Source organism: Monocercomonoides exilis, assembly GCF_001643675.1.
Source record: "Monocercomonoides exilis strain PA203 chromosome Unknown scaffold23-1346700, whole genome shotgun sequence".
In the NCBI taxonomy this organism is placed as follows: domain Eukaryota; phylum Preaxostyla; order Oxymonadida; family Polymastigidae; genus Monocercomonoides; species Monocercomonoides exilis.
The window spans coordinates 887,053-903,456 of record NW_027150568.1 but is presented as its reverse complement, the minus strand read 5'-3'; the positions used below and the strand labels follow the sequence as shown (position 1 = coordinate 903,456).

The 16,404-nt window shown below is 33.9% G+C and overlaps 4 protein-coding genes across 4 annotated transcripts; 1 reads left to right on the top strand and 3 right to left on the bottom strand.

Annotated features, from left to right (window-relative positions):
- Window positions 1-663: 663 nt before the first annotated feature.
- MONOS_15843 (uncharacterized protein) lies at window positions 664-8,333 on the top strand (the record flags this gene model as incomplete). Its single annotated transcript, XM_067868745.1, has 1 exon — window positions 664-8,333. The coding sequence occupies one exon, from the start codon at window positions 664-666 to the stop codon at window positions 7,600-7,602; it is 6,939 nt and encodes a 2,312-aa protein (XP_067727251.1). The 3' UTR covers window positions 7,603-8,333.
- A 3,857-nt stretch (window positions 8,334-12,190) lies between these two features.
- MONOS_14481 (uncharacterized protein) lies at window positions 12,191-12,745 on the bottom strand (the record flags this gene model as incomplete). Its single annotated transcript, XM_067867285.1, has 1 exon — window positions 12,191-12,745. The coding sequence occupies one exon, from the start codon at window positions 12,743-12,745 to the stop codon at window positions 12,191-12,193; it is 555 nt and encodes a 184-aa protein (XP_067727250.1).
- Window positions 12,746-12,901: 156 nt separating this feature from the next.
- Window positions 12,902-13,330, bottom strand: MONOS_14480 (uncharacterized protein; the record flags this gene model as incomplete). Its single annotated transcript, XM_067867284.1, has 1 exon — window positions 12,902-13,330. The coding sequence occupies one exon, from the start codon at window positions 13,328-13,330 to the stop codon at window positions 12,902-12,904; it is 429 nt and encodes a 142-aa protein (XP_067727249.1).
- Window positions 13,331-14,950: 1,620 nt separating this feature from the next.
- On the bottom strand, window positions 14,951-16,310 carry MONOS_14479 (uncharacterized protein; the record flags this gene model as incomplete). Its single annotated transcript, XM_067867282.1, has 5 exons — window positions 14,951-15,191; window positions 15,331-15,411; window positions 15,556-15,857; window positions 15,908-16,194; window positions 16,247-16,310. 5 exons carry the CDS (start codon window positions 16,308-16,310, stop codon window positions 14,951-14,953), a joined length of 975 nt encoding a protein of 324 aa, XP_067727248.1.
- Between the last annotated feature and the right edge of the window lie 94 nt (window positions 16,311-16,404).

Genomic DNA, 16,404 nt, shown 5'->3' with positions numbered 1-16,404 from the left:
CTCTTTGCATCAATTAAAAACACTCAATTTCACTCATTTCACCACTCGGCCTCTTTCTCTTGAACTGAAATCCCAGCTCTTTCTTCAAGAAAAACACATCAAAAACCTTAACCAAATGCTCAAATAACCTTGTTCCATGCATCACATCCCTTTTGCGAAAAGTGCGCATTTCAGCCAATCGAAGCAAAAACAATCATTTCTTTCAATATATCGAAAATCACTTCAAATAAAAATGCACAAAAAATACACCAAAAGACATACATTTATATGTGGTGCAAAACCGCAAAACTTTCAGCACTCATACCACTTCCATTCATCAGTTTCATCAATCTTCACAATTCTCATTTCTTTCCCAATTGCCTTTTCTCATGAAAATTCAGCCAACAAAATTATATGATCAAAATAAAATGTTATTCCATCTCAGAGGTGGATATCACTGGATGGAAAGTGACGGCTGAAATATCAGAACATCAACACAAATGGATTAATCATTCTCTATTATTCATCAGATCAAAAAATGGAAAGAGATAAACAACAAAGAAGAATGTTTTTTTCATTAAAAAAAATAATATACAATCTAAGATTAATGTTATTTTTTTGTTGATGTGCCCATATTTGTTTGTGATAGAAAAAAGAAAATTAAACAGTTGGAAAGGCCTGGTTATGTCACCGTCAGGAATATTTTATTGCGTGTGGATAATTAGTGTGGGGAGTGTGTGCAATGTTGCTACAAGTGATGGGGCAGGATTTGGAGAGAAATCAGCGAAAGAAGGAGAATTGGATTATCCTGAAGGCACATGGCGAGAGAAGGCTCAAAACAACAAAATTGGAGTTGGCCATTTGTTTGACACATATATTGAAGAAAAAGAAGGTGAAATGGGAAAAATCTGGAAAGAAGAGAGAATAATGAAGAAATGCACAAAACAATGGAATGGGAGAAGTGGAGAGATTGGGAAAGTTGAAAAATGGGGTTTTTGTGATGAGTGCAAAATGTGGGGAAAGGAGGGTGTGTGTGGCGGGAGTAGGGTTGAGGGAAGTGTTGTTGTGGTCAATTCATCAATGAGACTGAATTCATTGGGATTGATGGATAAAGGTGGGGAAAGCGTAATCAAGGCAGAAGAGGTGTGTTTTGTTGAGTTGATTGGATGTGTTGTTGGAATTGAGAAAGAGACGCCACCATTCGATTTTTGTGAGAGTTACGGATTATTCACCAACATTTCCCTCAGATCGTCTTCAACCTCAACCTCGACTGAACAGATATTTCCACCACTTTTTTTTTCAAAAGCAGTGGAAGGAGAGATTTCAGAGAAATGCCATGTTTCTGTTTGTTCTTCTCATTTCTCATCATTTTGTGTGTCTTCTGCCCCATTCCTTTCATCACCTTCCATTCCACTTATTTCCATCTCTCATTTGACATTTTTCAACATCTCAACAGCAAATGATGCATGTTCACCTTCAACCACAATGTCAACACAAACCTCATGTTTTATATTCAGCTGCTCATTCTCATCAGTCTGTGATGCATATGATGGAGGAATTGTCCCTTCTCTCAACAACCCCTTGGCATCTTTTTCTGCCTCAAACACATCATTCATCGGATGTTGTCGAACAAGAAATGTTGTATGTGAAGGAAAAGCAGATGGAAAGTTGACTCCAGGGAGACAAAATACAACAGATAAAGGAGCAAACTCATTCACTTGGTGCGAGTGGAACGGATCGAGGACAACTGGAGAAAGCGATTCTGCTTCAGATGGAAAATCGAGCGGAGGGGCCATCTGCATGCATAATCTGGGATCTGGAACTCTTTTAGTGAAATATTGTTCTTTCAATGACTGCTGTGCTTATTGGGATGGTGGAGGAATTATGTGTGTTTCAATAAATTCCATCAAGATTGAGAACAACTCATTCAATGCATGTACTGCAAAAAATAATTATGGAGGAGGGATGTGTGCTTATGATATAACTTCATGTGTCAGGATCAGCGGTTGCGAATTTCAGAAATGCAAAGCAGATAGAATAGGAGGAGGACTTTATCTGGATAACTTTAATATTTCTGGATCTACATGCATTGGAACAGAAAGTGGAAAAGGTGAGAGTGCTTGTGTGTTTGAGTGCTCATTCACTTCGTGTTCTCTTACAAGTAATTGTGGCGGAGGGATGTTTTGTCAAAATGTTCCGGCTGCATTCAAAATGAGAAGCATTCAGTTCATTTCGTGCTCAGCGAAATCCACTGGCGGAGGAATAGATTTTAGGTCAAAACAACAAATAGCTCCAAGCAACAACATTTATTGCTATTACTTCTTCTTCTATGATTGCAGTTGCATCAGTTCCATTCCTCATGGACAAGATGTGTATTTTCAAGATTATTACAATCTCTTCTCTTCAAATAATCCGTTCTACGAATCATATTCAACGAATAGCAATGATAGGAGAGTGTGCTATGAATATTTACAATCAGGAAATTGGTATTTTCAGGAAGCAGAAAAGAAATGGTGGCTGAGTGATGGGATGAAGGATCGATACGTAGATATAAATGGAGATGACTCGAATGAGTGGTGTATTACGAATGAGTCAACAACATGTAAGACAATTGGATTTGCAGTTAACATGAGCAGTCAGCAATTATTTTCCTCAATTTCAGTGCTGGGTGGGAAGCATGTGAGCGAAGGGGCGACGATCGGTGTTGGGGAAAAGAAGATTTCTGTTGTTGGGAAAGGGAAGACAGTGAGCGTGATTGGGACGAGTGCGCTTTCGACTTCTTCTCCAACGCTGTTCAGCTTATCTTCTGGTCAACTGGAAGTGGGGCATGTAGGGATCGATCACAACGCGACAAGAAGCTCATCGCCGAGTGTGTTTGTGGTGTCACTGGGAAGCGGGACACTTTCACTGGAGGATGTTGTGATCGACTCTTCAACATCAGGAGGGAGTGGAATGACGAAGTGTGTGTTTGAAGTTGCGCTAAGGCAGCTGAAGACGATTGATGTGGAGATCAGAAATATAAAAATATCACAGCCTCTTTTCGCCGAACCATCATCAGCAGGATCATCATCAGGAGAGAGTGTGCTGGGGAATTTGACAATTCGAAATGTGAATCGAACAGGAGGAGATGGGGTTGCGATGTCAAAGAGCGTAAAGGCAGGAGAGACATTTGTGGTTTGGAACACAACAATGGAAGGGTGTGAGTGTGCGAATGGGAACGGAGGAGGGATAAAGGTTGAGTTGGAGGGAGCATCGAGCAAGGTTCTTATTGGAGATTCAACATCGCTCAGTGGAGGGACAACAACATTTAAACAGAGCAAATGCAGTGGATGTGGAGGAGGAATGTTTCTCACTCTGGCTGAAGCAGGTGCAAAGTTTGAATTGTCAGATACTCTTGTATTTGAGAGAAATGAGGCAGAGTATGGGAAGAACATGTTCATTTTGGCAACTGATCTGAACAAGAGTGTGACAAATGATTCATTAAACTTTGATTATTCATCAATAGTCAATGATAAAACTCTGTTTGTTGGGAGTGATAGCTATCATTCAAACAAAGATTTATTCATGTTCCTCGTTCCATTCAGCTCATTTGAGATATTCATTTCATCAAAAGGATTTGATGTTGCAAGATGCGGAAGTGAGGAAGAACCATGCAAAACGATATGGAAAGGGATGAAAAACATGAAAAAGGAAAGTGGAATGAAAACAATTCAGATTGAAGGATCAACAATAATTCGAGATTCATTCAATGTGTCCAATTATTGGATCAAAAAAAGTGTAAAGATGGGAGAGGAAGAAACAAAAGCCAAATTGAATTTTGAAAAGTCAATTGGAAGTCAACTGGAATATTTCATGGTGAATGATATTCATCTTGAATTGACGAATATGAAACTTCAACTGACATCTGGATTTGACAACTCAGCCAAAACAATCATTTCAAACAGAGGAGGAGATTTGGTGATAACTGGATGTTCATTCCATTCAGAAGCGGGAGTGAACAACGGATTTGATTGTGTATTTGTGGATGCAGCTGGAGGCAGTGTGGAAGTGAATGGTTTGTCGATGGAATCATGCAATGTTGGAAACAGTATATATACCATTCACGATTCTGGAGTTTCTTGCCGTTTGGTGAATGTTCGAGTGGAGTCGTTGAATGAAAGTGGAGGTTGCATTTTGTCAATCAAGAAATCTGAGCCAGGATCAAAATTGAAAAACAAAAATGAGAAAATAAATCTTCAAATTGAGAAATCATCATTTTCAGGAGTGAAGAGAAGTGACAATGGAGCAAGCATTTTGGAATCAAAGAGTGAGAAAAGGATTTGTTTGGTTGTGAATTCGAGCAACATCACAGAAGACAAAGCAGAAATGAGTGAAAAAGGAGGGGCAATATTCTTCACATTGGGTGCATCTGGATCATTGAAGATGATTGACTCAACAATCAGCCATTGCAGCTGCAGCCTAAGTTCAGGAAAAGGAGGAGGAGTGTATATGACAACAAAGGAAACAGGGTTTTTGAATTTCACATTTATAGGAATGAAATTCAACAACAATACAGCCAGTGTGGGAAATGACATTTTCATTGAATGCTTCAACATTTCTTCTCAGATTAATGAAAGTCAGTTTCAGTTTGATCTTCGAGAGAATCATTATTCACGAATTAATGCGATATATGGAATTGATAGGTGTGATTATAAAAGTGATACAAATCTGATTGAATTTGTAACTTTTCATCAGAGCGACACAATCATTGTGAGCAGTATAAGTGGATCGAATGAAAAGAAATGTGGAACAAATGTTCTTCCATGCTTTTCAATTGATTATGGCCTTGCTCATTTGACCTCAGATATTCTGAGTCTGATATTTGTTGTTGAAGAAAGTGTGATAGGAGGAGAAATTGATCTGAAGGAAATGAGTTTGAGTTCGAAGAGCAGAGAAATGTGTGAAGTTGAAGTAAAATCAGAGATTGAAAAAAGAAAGGATGCATTGGTAACAACAGCCGGAACAGTCTCGTTGATGAGAGTGAACTTTGTGTTTGATTCAGATTTCATATCTTCACATGAATCACTAATCTCACCTGAGGGAGGAATTATTGAAATGATGAATTGCTCATTCACAACAAAACAATCTAATGAAGAAGGAAATGAATTTGCAAGCATTCCATTTCACATAATGAATATGGAAAAAGGAGAATTACAACTTGACGGATGCTCTTTATCAAATCTCATTCTTCATAAATCTTCAATATATCTTTCATCGACTTCTCCATCAATTATTGATTCATTAACGATTTGTGATTCAACAGTTTCAAAATCTCTGATAGATATTAATGAATGTGGACAATTGACAATCAAGGATTTCAATGCAGAAAATGTCTCAGTTGAAGGAAATGAAGAATCATTAATATCTTGTTCCTCAATGAAAAAGACGATGCAGTTGGAAAATTGCACAATGGGTGGAATCGGTTCAAAGACTTCAAAAGGGAAATTGATGAAATTGGAGGATTGCACAGAAGTGAAAATGGACAGTTGCATTTTTGATGGAAGTTCAAATGAGAGAAATGAGAAGAATACAAATACAGAAGAAGAGATATGCAAATGGGATGGATCTCTCGCGGATATCACCAAGAGTTCTGTGGTGATGAAAGATACAACATTGTCGAATTCACCAGATGGTGGAATTACGATGAGTGGAGGGGAATTGACTGTTAATGATGGAAGATTTGAGAACAACAATCCATCAATTGAAGGTTACACATCACTGAGAAGGAATATCATCTGTTCAGATTCAGGAACATTGATTGTGATGAGTTTGAAAGGAGGAGATGGATGGAAGGATAATACATCACTTTGGATGTTGAATGAAGGGTGCAGTTTTGAAGGGATTGTTTCAGAAAGGGATTCATCATTTTTCATTCCTGTTCTGGAGAGTGCGGAAGCAAAAGAAGAGGCGAATAGAATGAAGATGACATTCAAAGGATTGCTTCTTGTTCCATGCAACCTGTCATTCTCAGTTGTGAAGAGGAAGGGAGATGAGATAGAGATTGAACATTATGATTTTGACTTAAATGGATTTCTATCAGAAAGAGAAGTTGAAGGAAGTGTGGGAAAACATCTCATAAGCAGTTGTGGAGATGAAATCGAGGTGAGTGCTTGCATTTTATTTGGGAATGAAGAATCTTCTTCATCAACAAATTTATTCATTCTGAAGAATGCCAGCGAAGCAAAAACAAATGGGAATGAAAGGATTGTTGAAGGCGGAAAAGAAGGAAAATCTTATTGGTTGTTGATTGTGATTGTGCTTGTTGTAATTCTGCTGATTGTTCTGATTGTTTCAATTATTGTAACAATAAGATGGAGAAAACAAAAGAGAAGAACAAAAGAATTGGAGATAATTGTGGAAGACAATATCAAAAAGGATCCGAAGCTGATTGAGATGATGACGATGGAGATGTCGCCTGAGGAACAGTGGCGAAGAGCCGAAAGAGAGGCAGAGAAGAAGAATGAGGAGAAGATTAAGAAGAGGGTGTATGCGAAAAGCTTGGGACACTCTGAGTCATCTGAGCATCTTCTGTCTGAGAGTGGCTCAACAGAATATATTCTGGGGAGAGATTCAGACAATATTCCTGAGTGGATGCTGGAGAAAGTGGATGGGAAGGAGGAGGAGGAAGAAGCAAGAAAGAGATCGCCTTCACCTTCCATTTCATCCACTTCAACAACGGACACAACTGATTCGGATTCCACTTTTGTTCGGGGAGAGGATCTGTGTCCAACCACCTCATCGATGTCGAATCTTGTGGATGCCATGGCATGCTCGTCTCCACATGAAAAGCTGATTGTTGACTTGAGGGATTCTCTGTTCATGTTGTTGCATGGGAGGAATGAGAAGAAAGAGATGGCGATTGGGAGTCTTCAGCAAAGAGAGCAGACAGCTGCTCAAATCCTGTTCTGGGTGGCGAATGGAGCTCTCCATTCATTTGACGAAATGGAAAATACTCTTTCATCACTTTCCAATCTGAGTCCTCACATTGTGTTGTTTTCAGAACATATGGTGATTGCGATTGCCATGCATTCTGACTGCTCCTCTGATGATTCTGATTCCTCATCCATCTCTTTATCAACAGTTGTGACATCTGCCAGTGATGATGATGATGATGAAAGTGACTCTCTGCCCTCATCGGCGTTTGAGGATGAGGAAGACAACCGATATGAGTGTTTGCGGTGGAAGGCGCCCGAGTTGCTGATGAACAAGAAGATTGGAGCAACAAAGGAGTCGGTGGTGTTTTCGATTGGAATGATGCTGTGGGAGTGTCTGACGCTGCAGATCCCGTTTGGGGAGTATGAGGCAGAAATGGCGGGGAAGAAGATATTGAATGGAGAAAGGCCAACTCATCAAGGTTTGGGTGAGTGCTCATTAAAAGAAGCGATATGTAAGTGTTGGCAAGGGGAAGTGAATGAAAGGATGAGTCTGATGAACATTAAGAAGGAATTAATTCAACAATTCCCTCCTGGAGCAGTAATCATGACGATTTCAGATACGATAGATTTTGATGAATCTGAAGATAACGAAAAGGAGAATAAATTGATGTCCTGCAGAAAGCCTTCGGTAATTTGCAAGTGCAATTGAGGGACAGTGGAAGATCAATCAAACATAACAAAGAAGGAATGAAAGATACTGATATGAGAAAGAGAAAAAATGAAAATGGAGAAATGACATGATTTCAAATATTGAAACATAATTTCTGTGAGTTATTATTTCCAAAGGGGAAATTGATAAAGATAATGCACGTCAAAGGTTGAACAGCTTTGCTCTTTTAAAGAGTGACATAGCTTTTGAGTTGAATCACGTGAAAAAGGATAGCCAAAAAAATTAATTGCTTTCTTCTTTTTCGAACATTTTCATTTTTTGTCTTTTTTTCTGTTTCCTTTACATTCAATTTTTCTATATCATTGTTCATCTTTATTTATTCATTTTTTTAAACTCTTATTCCCTCCCCCATCATTCCAACTTTTCCCACTTTTTTTACCCTTATTTCTTTCTGCTTTTCTTTATCATTGTCTTTATCCATTCTATTTTTTCATTTTTTTCGTAGTCATTGCAATTCTAGGATGGTAAGACTTTCATTTTATAATAATTTTTTATTAATATAGTTTTTGAAAATAATAACTTTTTATTTTTTGTTGTTAAGCTTTCGAATATTTTATAATCATCTTCTTTTGTAATTACAATAATTTTTTAAACTTTTTTTTAAACAACTCTTCAATTCTTTCATTTTCAAAAGCTCATAATTTATTTGGGATGAAACACCATGACAGATTCAACAAGAATAGAAATTCACAGGAACCAGATTTTAAAAATTGAGATAGATTTGTCTTTAATCGTGAACCATTTTTAAAAATTTTTAAGTGAATTGAAACCATTGAAATTTTTCATTATTAGAGAAGGGTGCAGATTTTATCTTGACCTCAAAATTTTATCTCAACCCTATTTTTTTGAAACTTATTTTTGCTTTTTTGATTTGTGAAAAGGCTAAAAACAAAAACAAAATAAATAGACTTCTTGATATTTATGTTTTTCAGAATTCCGTTGAAAAAATTTTTGAAATTTTAATGGACAATAAAAAATTAGAAATTTATATTATTTTAGGACCCGGATCAAAGACTTGCTGTCCGTGATGTAAATATTTCATACTGAACGTTTAAAGTCACAACATCAGTATTCCACATTCCTATATTGTTATTTTAACTTGTTTTCAACATTTTCAATTTAATTTTTGACCTTTTTTTCTCATTTCACTGTTTTTGCTCAAAACACGATTTTTGTATAAACAAAGTGTTTGTGTCAAATTATATTTTAATTTAAAAAAATATATAAAGTCTTATTTATCGTTAATTTGCATTAAGCATTGATATGAAAAGGAAATTTTCAAGAATTTTAACTGAAAAGCAAGTGTATATGATTTTTTGTCGTTCAAATTATTAAACATATCCGAACAAATATTTATTTCAACATACGAGAATCGTTTTATTTTAATATTGTTTATTTATCATTTCAATAGATTTTTAAACAAATGGATGCGTGTCTCTGAAATTGTGTTTTTTGAAAAAATGTGTGAAATGAGAAAAAGTGTTTAAAAAACAAGATGAGAAAGTTTAAAACAACTTAATCATATAAAAATAAAATGATGTATTTCGATATGAAAGCTTAAAACTTCCGATAAAAAATATTCGTTGGAAAAGCAGAAAACCAATGATCAAGACATAAAATTATTATAATCCTCGATCTTTTTGAAAAACAAAAAATATTGGGAAAAAAAAAACAAAATAAGGAAATTAAAACATTTCAAACATTTCTGGTTTTATTTTTTTTATCGCAGGCTTGTGTGAAGCTAAAAGTGTTGCAAAAAAGAAAAAGGTCTTGATAAAGATAAAATGTCAAGATATAATTATTGCCCTATTTTAAATATATTATATATATATATAGGTGTTATTATTTTATAATCCATAATATCTGTTTCAAAAAGTTTGGAAAGAATCCACTTATAATAATAAAAAATGAACACAGAAAAGATATTAATATTTCGAAATTTTTTTTTCATGAATACAATCTCAAAAAATGTCGTTTCGAACAATTGTCATTTTTTTTTCCAATTAAATGAATAATTCATCTCCAAAGATTAAAGGCCTTTGAAAAATCAACATCCCGAAAAAAGTTATAATTTAAAATAATAATCACAAATAAATATGTATTTGAAAAGATCAATGATCTTCAACATCGTTATTTTCTTCTTCGTCTACATTTTTCTTTCTTTCTTTCTTTTGATCATTGACTTTGTCATATTTCTTGGCAGCTTTGATTTTATGTGTTTGAAAGTTAGTCGGGGAGGAATTCCGGGCCATTTTCGATAAAAGAATAATAATAATAATAATAATAATAATAATAATAATAATAATAATAATAATAATAATAATAATAATAATAATAATAATAATAATAATAATAATAATAATAATAATAATAATAATAATAATAATAATAATAATAATAATAATAATAATAATAATAATAATAATAATAATAATAATAATAATAATAATAATAATAATAATAATAATAATAATAATAATAATAATAATAATAATAATAATAATAATAATAATAATAATAATAATAATAATAATAATAATAATAATAATAATAATAATAATAATAATAATAATTTTAAAAACCCTCCTTAACGCATGTCAACGCAACGAGTGATATAAGATCACTGGGAGATCCACACATTAAAGCCTTTAACGTTCACGATATTCTTGAGTATTCTGAAAGACAAATTGATGAAAGCGGCTTGTTAAAAAGATCTTCACAACAGCGAGCGATCAAAGCAAGGGACAATCGCAGAAGCATTGGGAAATGTGGTAGGCCCACATTATTTGATGAAGCTGAGGAGTTAGAAATGAAACAGTTGTTTCTTGACGAAATAAAAATTGGTAAATATCCTGCAAAAAAATTCACAACTCAAACGGTTTGTTGTGGATGTGCTTATATATTTTATTTCATTTTTTTCTATTTACAGGCAAATGAAATGTGGCAAAACAAAATGAAGGAAGGTGAAGAATGCAAATCAGCGGACAAGCACTGGACGGAACGGTTTTTAGAAAGACATCCAGAAATTGTGTTTGCTAAGCCAAAAGCTCTTCCAATCAGAAGGGTCTCTCATTCTTGCAGAAAAGTTTAAACATATTTTTTTGAAAAATTCGAATCGTATCTCAACGAGGAAAAACAGATTCCTCAATTGTTGTTACATATCGATGAAATCTCAACCATTTTTCATTAAAGATAAATAGATTAAGTCGCTTCATCTTCATCCTCACCTTCAGAAATAACACAAGAAACATCTCTTTCATCTGCAACATCAATCACATTTATGTTCAGCGCAGATATCTGCAGATATTTAACTCCATTTGTGATTCCCTAAAAAACTTTGCCAGATGAGTGCAAGTTGGCTACAACATCACTTGAAGTTATTTCCATTTCGACAACAGAACATATCACATCATCGTTGTTCTCTGAATTGCACCAAAGCTGTTTTCTTCCAGAAATGAATAAAAAAAGATAGCCAGAAGAAAGGGAAACAGGCATACAGCGTTGAAAGTTGACGGAGGTGTTAAAAATTTCACGGAAGAAATGAAATGACTGAAAAGATTATCTTGTGGATTCAATTAAACTGCCACCTCACACTTCACATATCATTCTACAGAATCATCAGAAAAATTTCGCCAATATGAAAAGAGTGATTGTCAGAGCAACAGAAAGTTGACAGACAAAGACAGCCTCACAAAAAAGAGAAGTTATCGTATCAAGACTCGAAATTGGTGGGTAGCGTCCAGTGATCCCAGCACAATCATCGTATCGTGGAAAGTCACTGGTCTCTGGCCTTTAGATGAATCACTTGTTCTCAAGCATTTAAAGGAAAATTCTCCATTTTGGGCAGAGAACTCTGTGAGTCCAACAAAAGCACCTATAGGAAGTAATTTCGTTGGGATTTATTAGACTTCTAATTCTGATTCTTCCATTTTTGCTTAACGTTATCTTTTTTGTTTTGTTATTGAGTTTTCAATTATTTCTTTCATTTCCTGTTGACAATCATTCAAAACTTTCGTTATTTATTATTACAAATAATTTTCGATATGTTTAATCCATTTTTTTTATTTCACATTAACGAGGAAGTCTTTTTAAAAATAAATCGAGAAATAATATTCTTTTTTTATTCTGATCAATGGCCAGTATTTTCTCCCCGGCAGGGGTTTCCTCTTTCATAAATGTTTTTTCAATTATTGACAAAACTTTTTTTTATTTCTTTTCTTTTCTTTTTCATTCAAATATATTTCAGACGAATAATTAAATTTTTTATTTCAAATATTTATTAGAGCCAATAATTCAAATTAATATGTGTTCCACATTTTCATTCACATTCCATTATTTTCGAAATTAAAAGTTCTTTGAATGAATGCAGTATTTTTATTAAAAATATGATCCTATTTAACATATTCGTCATGACTTTGAAAATTAGAAATACGTTTGAAGGTCAAAAAATGTTTTATTTAAAAAAACACGGATGACAGCTTGAAAATAGGGTTATTATTGTATCTTGACTTTTTTCTTTATTCTGACCCAAAATAATAAAGTGAAAAAAGTTTAAAAAACAACATAATTAAAAGAAAACAAAATCAGAATCAGTTCTTCTGATTTCTTTCCTTTTTCCTTCACCTCGATTTTTCGCATTATCTTTCTTTTCATCTTCAGAATAATCGTTTTTCACGTGAAGAAATCTTCTTTTTATTTTTTTCTTTTTATCTACAACAATCTTCACTTCATCTTTCTCCTTTTCATCCATTTCATTTTTCCTTTCAATATCCATTTTCAAATGATTTTCCCATTTCTCTAAAAGAATATCGTCTGTTATCACTTTTCCATAAAAGTTGAATCTATTTCTTTCGGATGGAAGAGGGCAAATCAAAGATTCGTGCAGTTTCAAAAGAACTGGCCCAGAAGAATTGTGTTGAACACCACTGCAAGCAAATGCCTTCTGAATAACTGGAGGTGATAACGCTGTATGGATGGCTTGAGGCAGAACGTCGGAAATAACTGTTCGTTTGGAGGAAGATGATGAAGAAGATGGAACTTTAAATCTGTTTGTCAATTCAGATTTGAACACAGTAAACACTCCTCTATCCAGCGGTTGACAAAGGTGTGTGCTGTGTGGCATGAAGGTTAAAACGTCGACTTGTTGTTTTTGGAATTCTCGTAAGATCGATGAATGTGATCGATATGCATGCGAATCAAGAAGGAGAAGAATATGTTCGTTTTCAAGTGATGTGCGCTTTCTTTTTTCGATGATGGAAGGAAGAAGAATTGTGAGAGTTCATCTTTTAAAGCACTCATTTTCCATCCAGCCGCTTCCATTTACCCATATCTCAAGCGTTGGAGAAAACATGCTTTTCAGCTTATGTGGCAGGTGTTCACTTGGCCACAAAATGACAGAAGGAAAGGCATATCCGTCCGCTTCAACAGCTGTCACGAATGGAGAATTAATCATTCTTGGTGGTTCTTTCGTGAAATCTGCTTTCGTATCTGCAGATTGCACAACAAGCTGTTTTGAATCTGTAGGCACTCGAGTTGAAGATTCGTCGATGTTAATTGTAAAAGCTGGATTGCAATAATATCTATCATAGAGCTCGTCGAGTGTTTTATACCAGGGTTTAAAAACACTTTTGCGCGAAACAGTCAGTCGGTTAATGTCCAAATTCTTTGACGTTCCAGTCTTCAGCTTGATGACGCTTGACAAGGCCATGTGCCTCAAACATTAAAGCTTCTGGAAATGGAGCATCGTTGTCATCGTTGTCGTTTATAACATTTTCCATCCTTCAAATAACAGAATAAAACATATTAATAAAAATTAGACTTACCAATTCCTTGTTTTTTTTAATGTTATTCATGTTCCAGACTTCGCCTCAATGTGAATAATGCACAAAACTCTTTGTTCCTTTTCTCCGACAACTGCAGCAGGTCTTCCAACTTGTCCAACCAGCTTTCCATTTATGAGAGCTCAAACTGCATTTTTCATGCCGGTTAGGCTAAATTCTTAAATAAAAACAGCATCATTCATTCGCACAACTCCTTCCACAATGATGTGAGCTTTTCGCCCCAACCAAAAGTGAAATCTTTTGAACTTTGTCGATAACATTACTCTCTGTCATTTTTTCTGTCCTTCTTTATATTTTGTTTCTGTTGATATTTTCATTTTTCATATTTTCATGATCATTATAATTCTTTTTTTTTTTTAATTGAGATGAAATGAATAAAATAATAACATTATTTGTCAAACTGAAGGTTTAATGCCCCATGCAACCCTCCAATTCCACACAGAAGTTCAATGAAGGCGCTTAACCCCTCCATCTCCCCCTATGCGAAATTGGGTTTGATTCAAAATGTATTTATTTTTATCTTTTAAATACAAATATTTACAAAAAATTCTTAAAAAATTTGAAATTGTGAGAAAAGACACTTATTAAACAAACAAAAAAAAGGTCTTGATAAATTTATAACACAAAATGTTTATTTGGTATATTTGTAAATTTCAAATTTCAAAAATTGTCGTTGTAGTATATTGTCATTTCGATTGCAAAAATTATATATGTCAAAATTTTTTTGAAAAGTTCCATTTGTTTATTTTTCAAAGAAAATAAAAATTTCATATTTCGATCAATTATCTGTTCCCACTTACGAAACTTCACAAAAAGGGAAGAGCAAACATTGTCAAGATTGTGTTTTCATGACAGCAAAATTTGGTGAGTGGGAACAGAAATTTGATCGAAATATAAAATTTTTTCTTTATTTGAAAATTAAACAAATGGAACTTTTCAAAAAAATTTTGACAAATTCAATTGCAAAAATGCTCATTTGAATAATCTTTTGTGTATTGATGAGGGTGAAATAACAATGTGGGAGTATCTTTACCACTTCACAAATGGAAATTGGTTGAGTGTCAATGCATTTGAATTTTCTCTTTCAGTTTTCCTTTTTAAGAAGCAATATAAACTTTTAATAAAAATGTTTATAAAATACTCGATTTAAAGCAATGTTTGGGATACTTGAAAATATAATTATAATGATGTGAAAAAAACTTATTAAAAATGTTGTAATAACATCATAAACAGCAATTAATATGTATCAAAAAAGATTTCCATAAAGAGTCATCCAAAAAAGAAAGATAGATAAATAATCATACAAAAAATACGCTTTGATGAAAAGTCATCGTTTTCTAATTCTTGCCAGTTTGACAAATCGATCTACAAAATTATTTTTTAGAAACATTAGTAGGCCATATGAAATTCCAATTAGAATTCTAAAATATATTTCTATGCTTTTGAATAAAAGCTAATTTCCATCATTTTTTAAATGAAGAAATACGTTATTGACATTCAGAAAGGTTTTCTTGAGCGTCTTTGGAGCCTGCTTCTTTGACGCCTTCAGGCTCAAATGGAGGAGGGGGAGGCGTTGACGATGATGGCACCGAAGAAGATGATGTGGATGAAGACGCTTCCTCCTCTGTTTCATTTGAAGGCGTTGCAGATGATGTGGTTGTATTTGTGTCAGTTACCTTTTCAGCAGCAAGCGAAGGACCGGATCCGCAAAGAACGACTTCATATTGGCTTATGCGAAAAGTGGAAAAGTACAACCAATTGATAGTCAATCATATTTTTAAAAATTTATAATGAAAATAGTTCATAAAATATTGTTCAAAAAGGGCATTTCAATGCAGGACTTTATTATAAAAAAAAAGAAGCTAACCTTTTTTGAATCTTCTGTATCGCGTCCATCCATTCATTCATTTTTGATTCTGTCTCAAAGCGAATGTGAATTGGTTCAGGGCTGATAAAAAAGTCACAAATTAACAGAATTTGAAATAGATAAAAGAAAAGGTTCAAAAAGAAAAAGTGTAAATATAAAAAAAAATTAAAAAAGAAATAGAAATACAAGATTTAAAATAAAAGCTCACGAAAAAAGAATAAGTACCCTGAATTTTTGCCAAAAAATGATGCAATTCCCTTTTGTGATTCTTTTTCAGACGCTCCTCCCGAAGGTTGCGGAGGCAAAAGTGATAAAACATTCTGCTTTTTGAATTTTTCTTCTGGTTCGCGCTGAAGTGTTATCCCTTTAAGCTCAATCATTTTTTCTTGCGCAACAACTGTTTCATCTTTAAAGCAAAGCAAATTCGCTGCACCTAAAATCACCCAAGTTGGAGTGAAAGATTTTACAACAACTCCACTCCAAACATCAAGGCGTTCACTTTTCATAATTGAGTTTGGTTGAAGCTCCTGAATTTAATATTCCTTTTTAAAAAGATTTTTACAAAGACAATACACACGTGGCCAAGCAGAAATACAATATTAAATGTTCCAAGGAGTCCAGGTATTTCAAGTTGGGATATTTCCTGTTTTTCACTCAAAATACTTGCGTCCAGAGAAAGAGAGCCGAGTGAAACATGCGGTTTCTTTTTTGCATTAAAAAGTTCAATTTCAATTGAACCTGTCGAATCTGGAAGCAATCCAAAATTTGCTGTTGGAGGGAATTTGTATATTTTTGATGTTCCTTGAGTCGAAGAATGAACAGTGTTAGATCCAATAGAAATAGAAAACAATAACTTGTCAGAAACTTCAAATACAAAAGAAAAATTAACGATAATATTTTTATATATTTTAAGAACCTGATTCTGGAATAGACAATTGACGAGCGTCTATTTGTTTCACAGTAAGGTTGATGAAAGACATAACAAAAAATGATAAATGTCAATGTTGGAAATGATCATCAAAAAACAATTATAAAAGTAATTCTTAAAAATCAATCAATAAATCAATTCAAAAA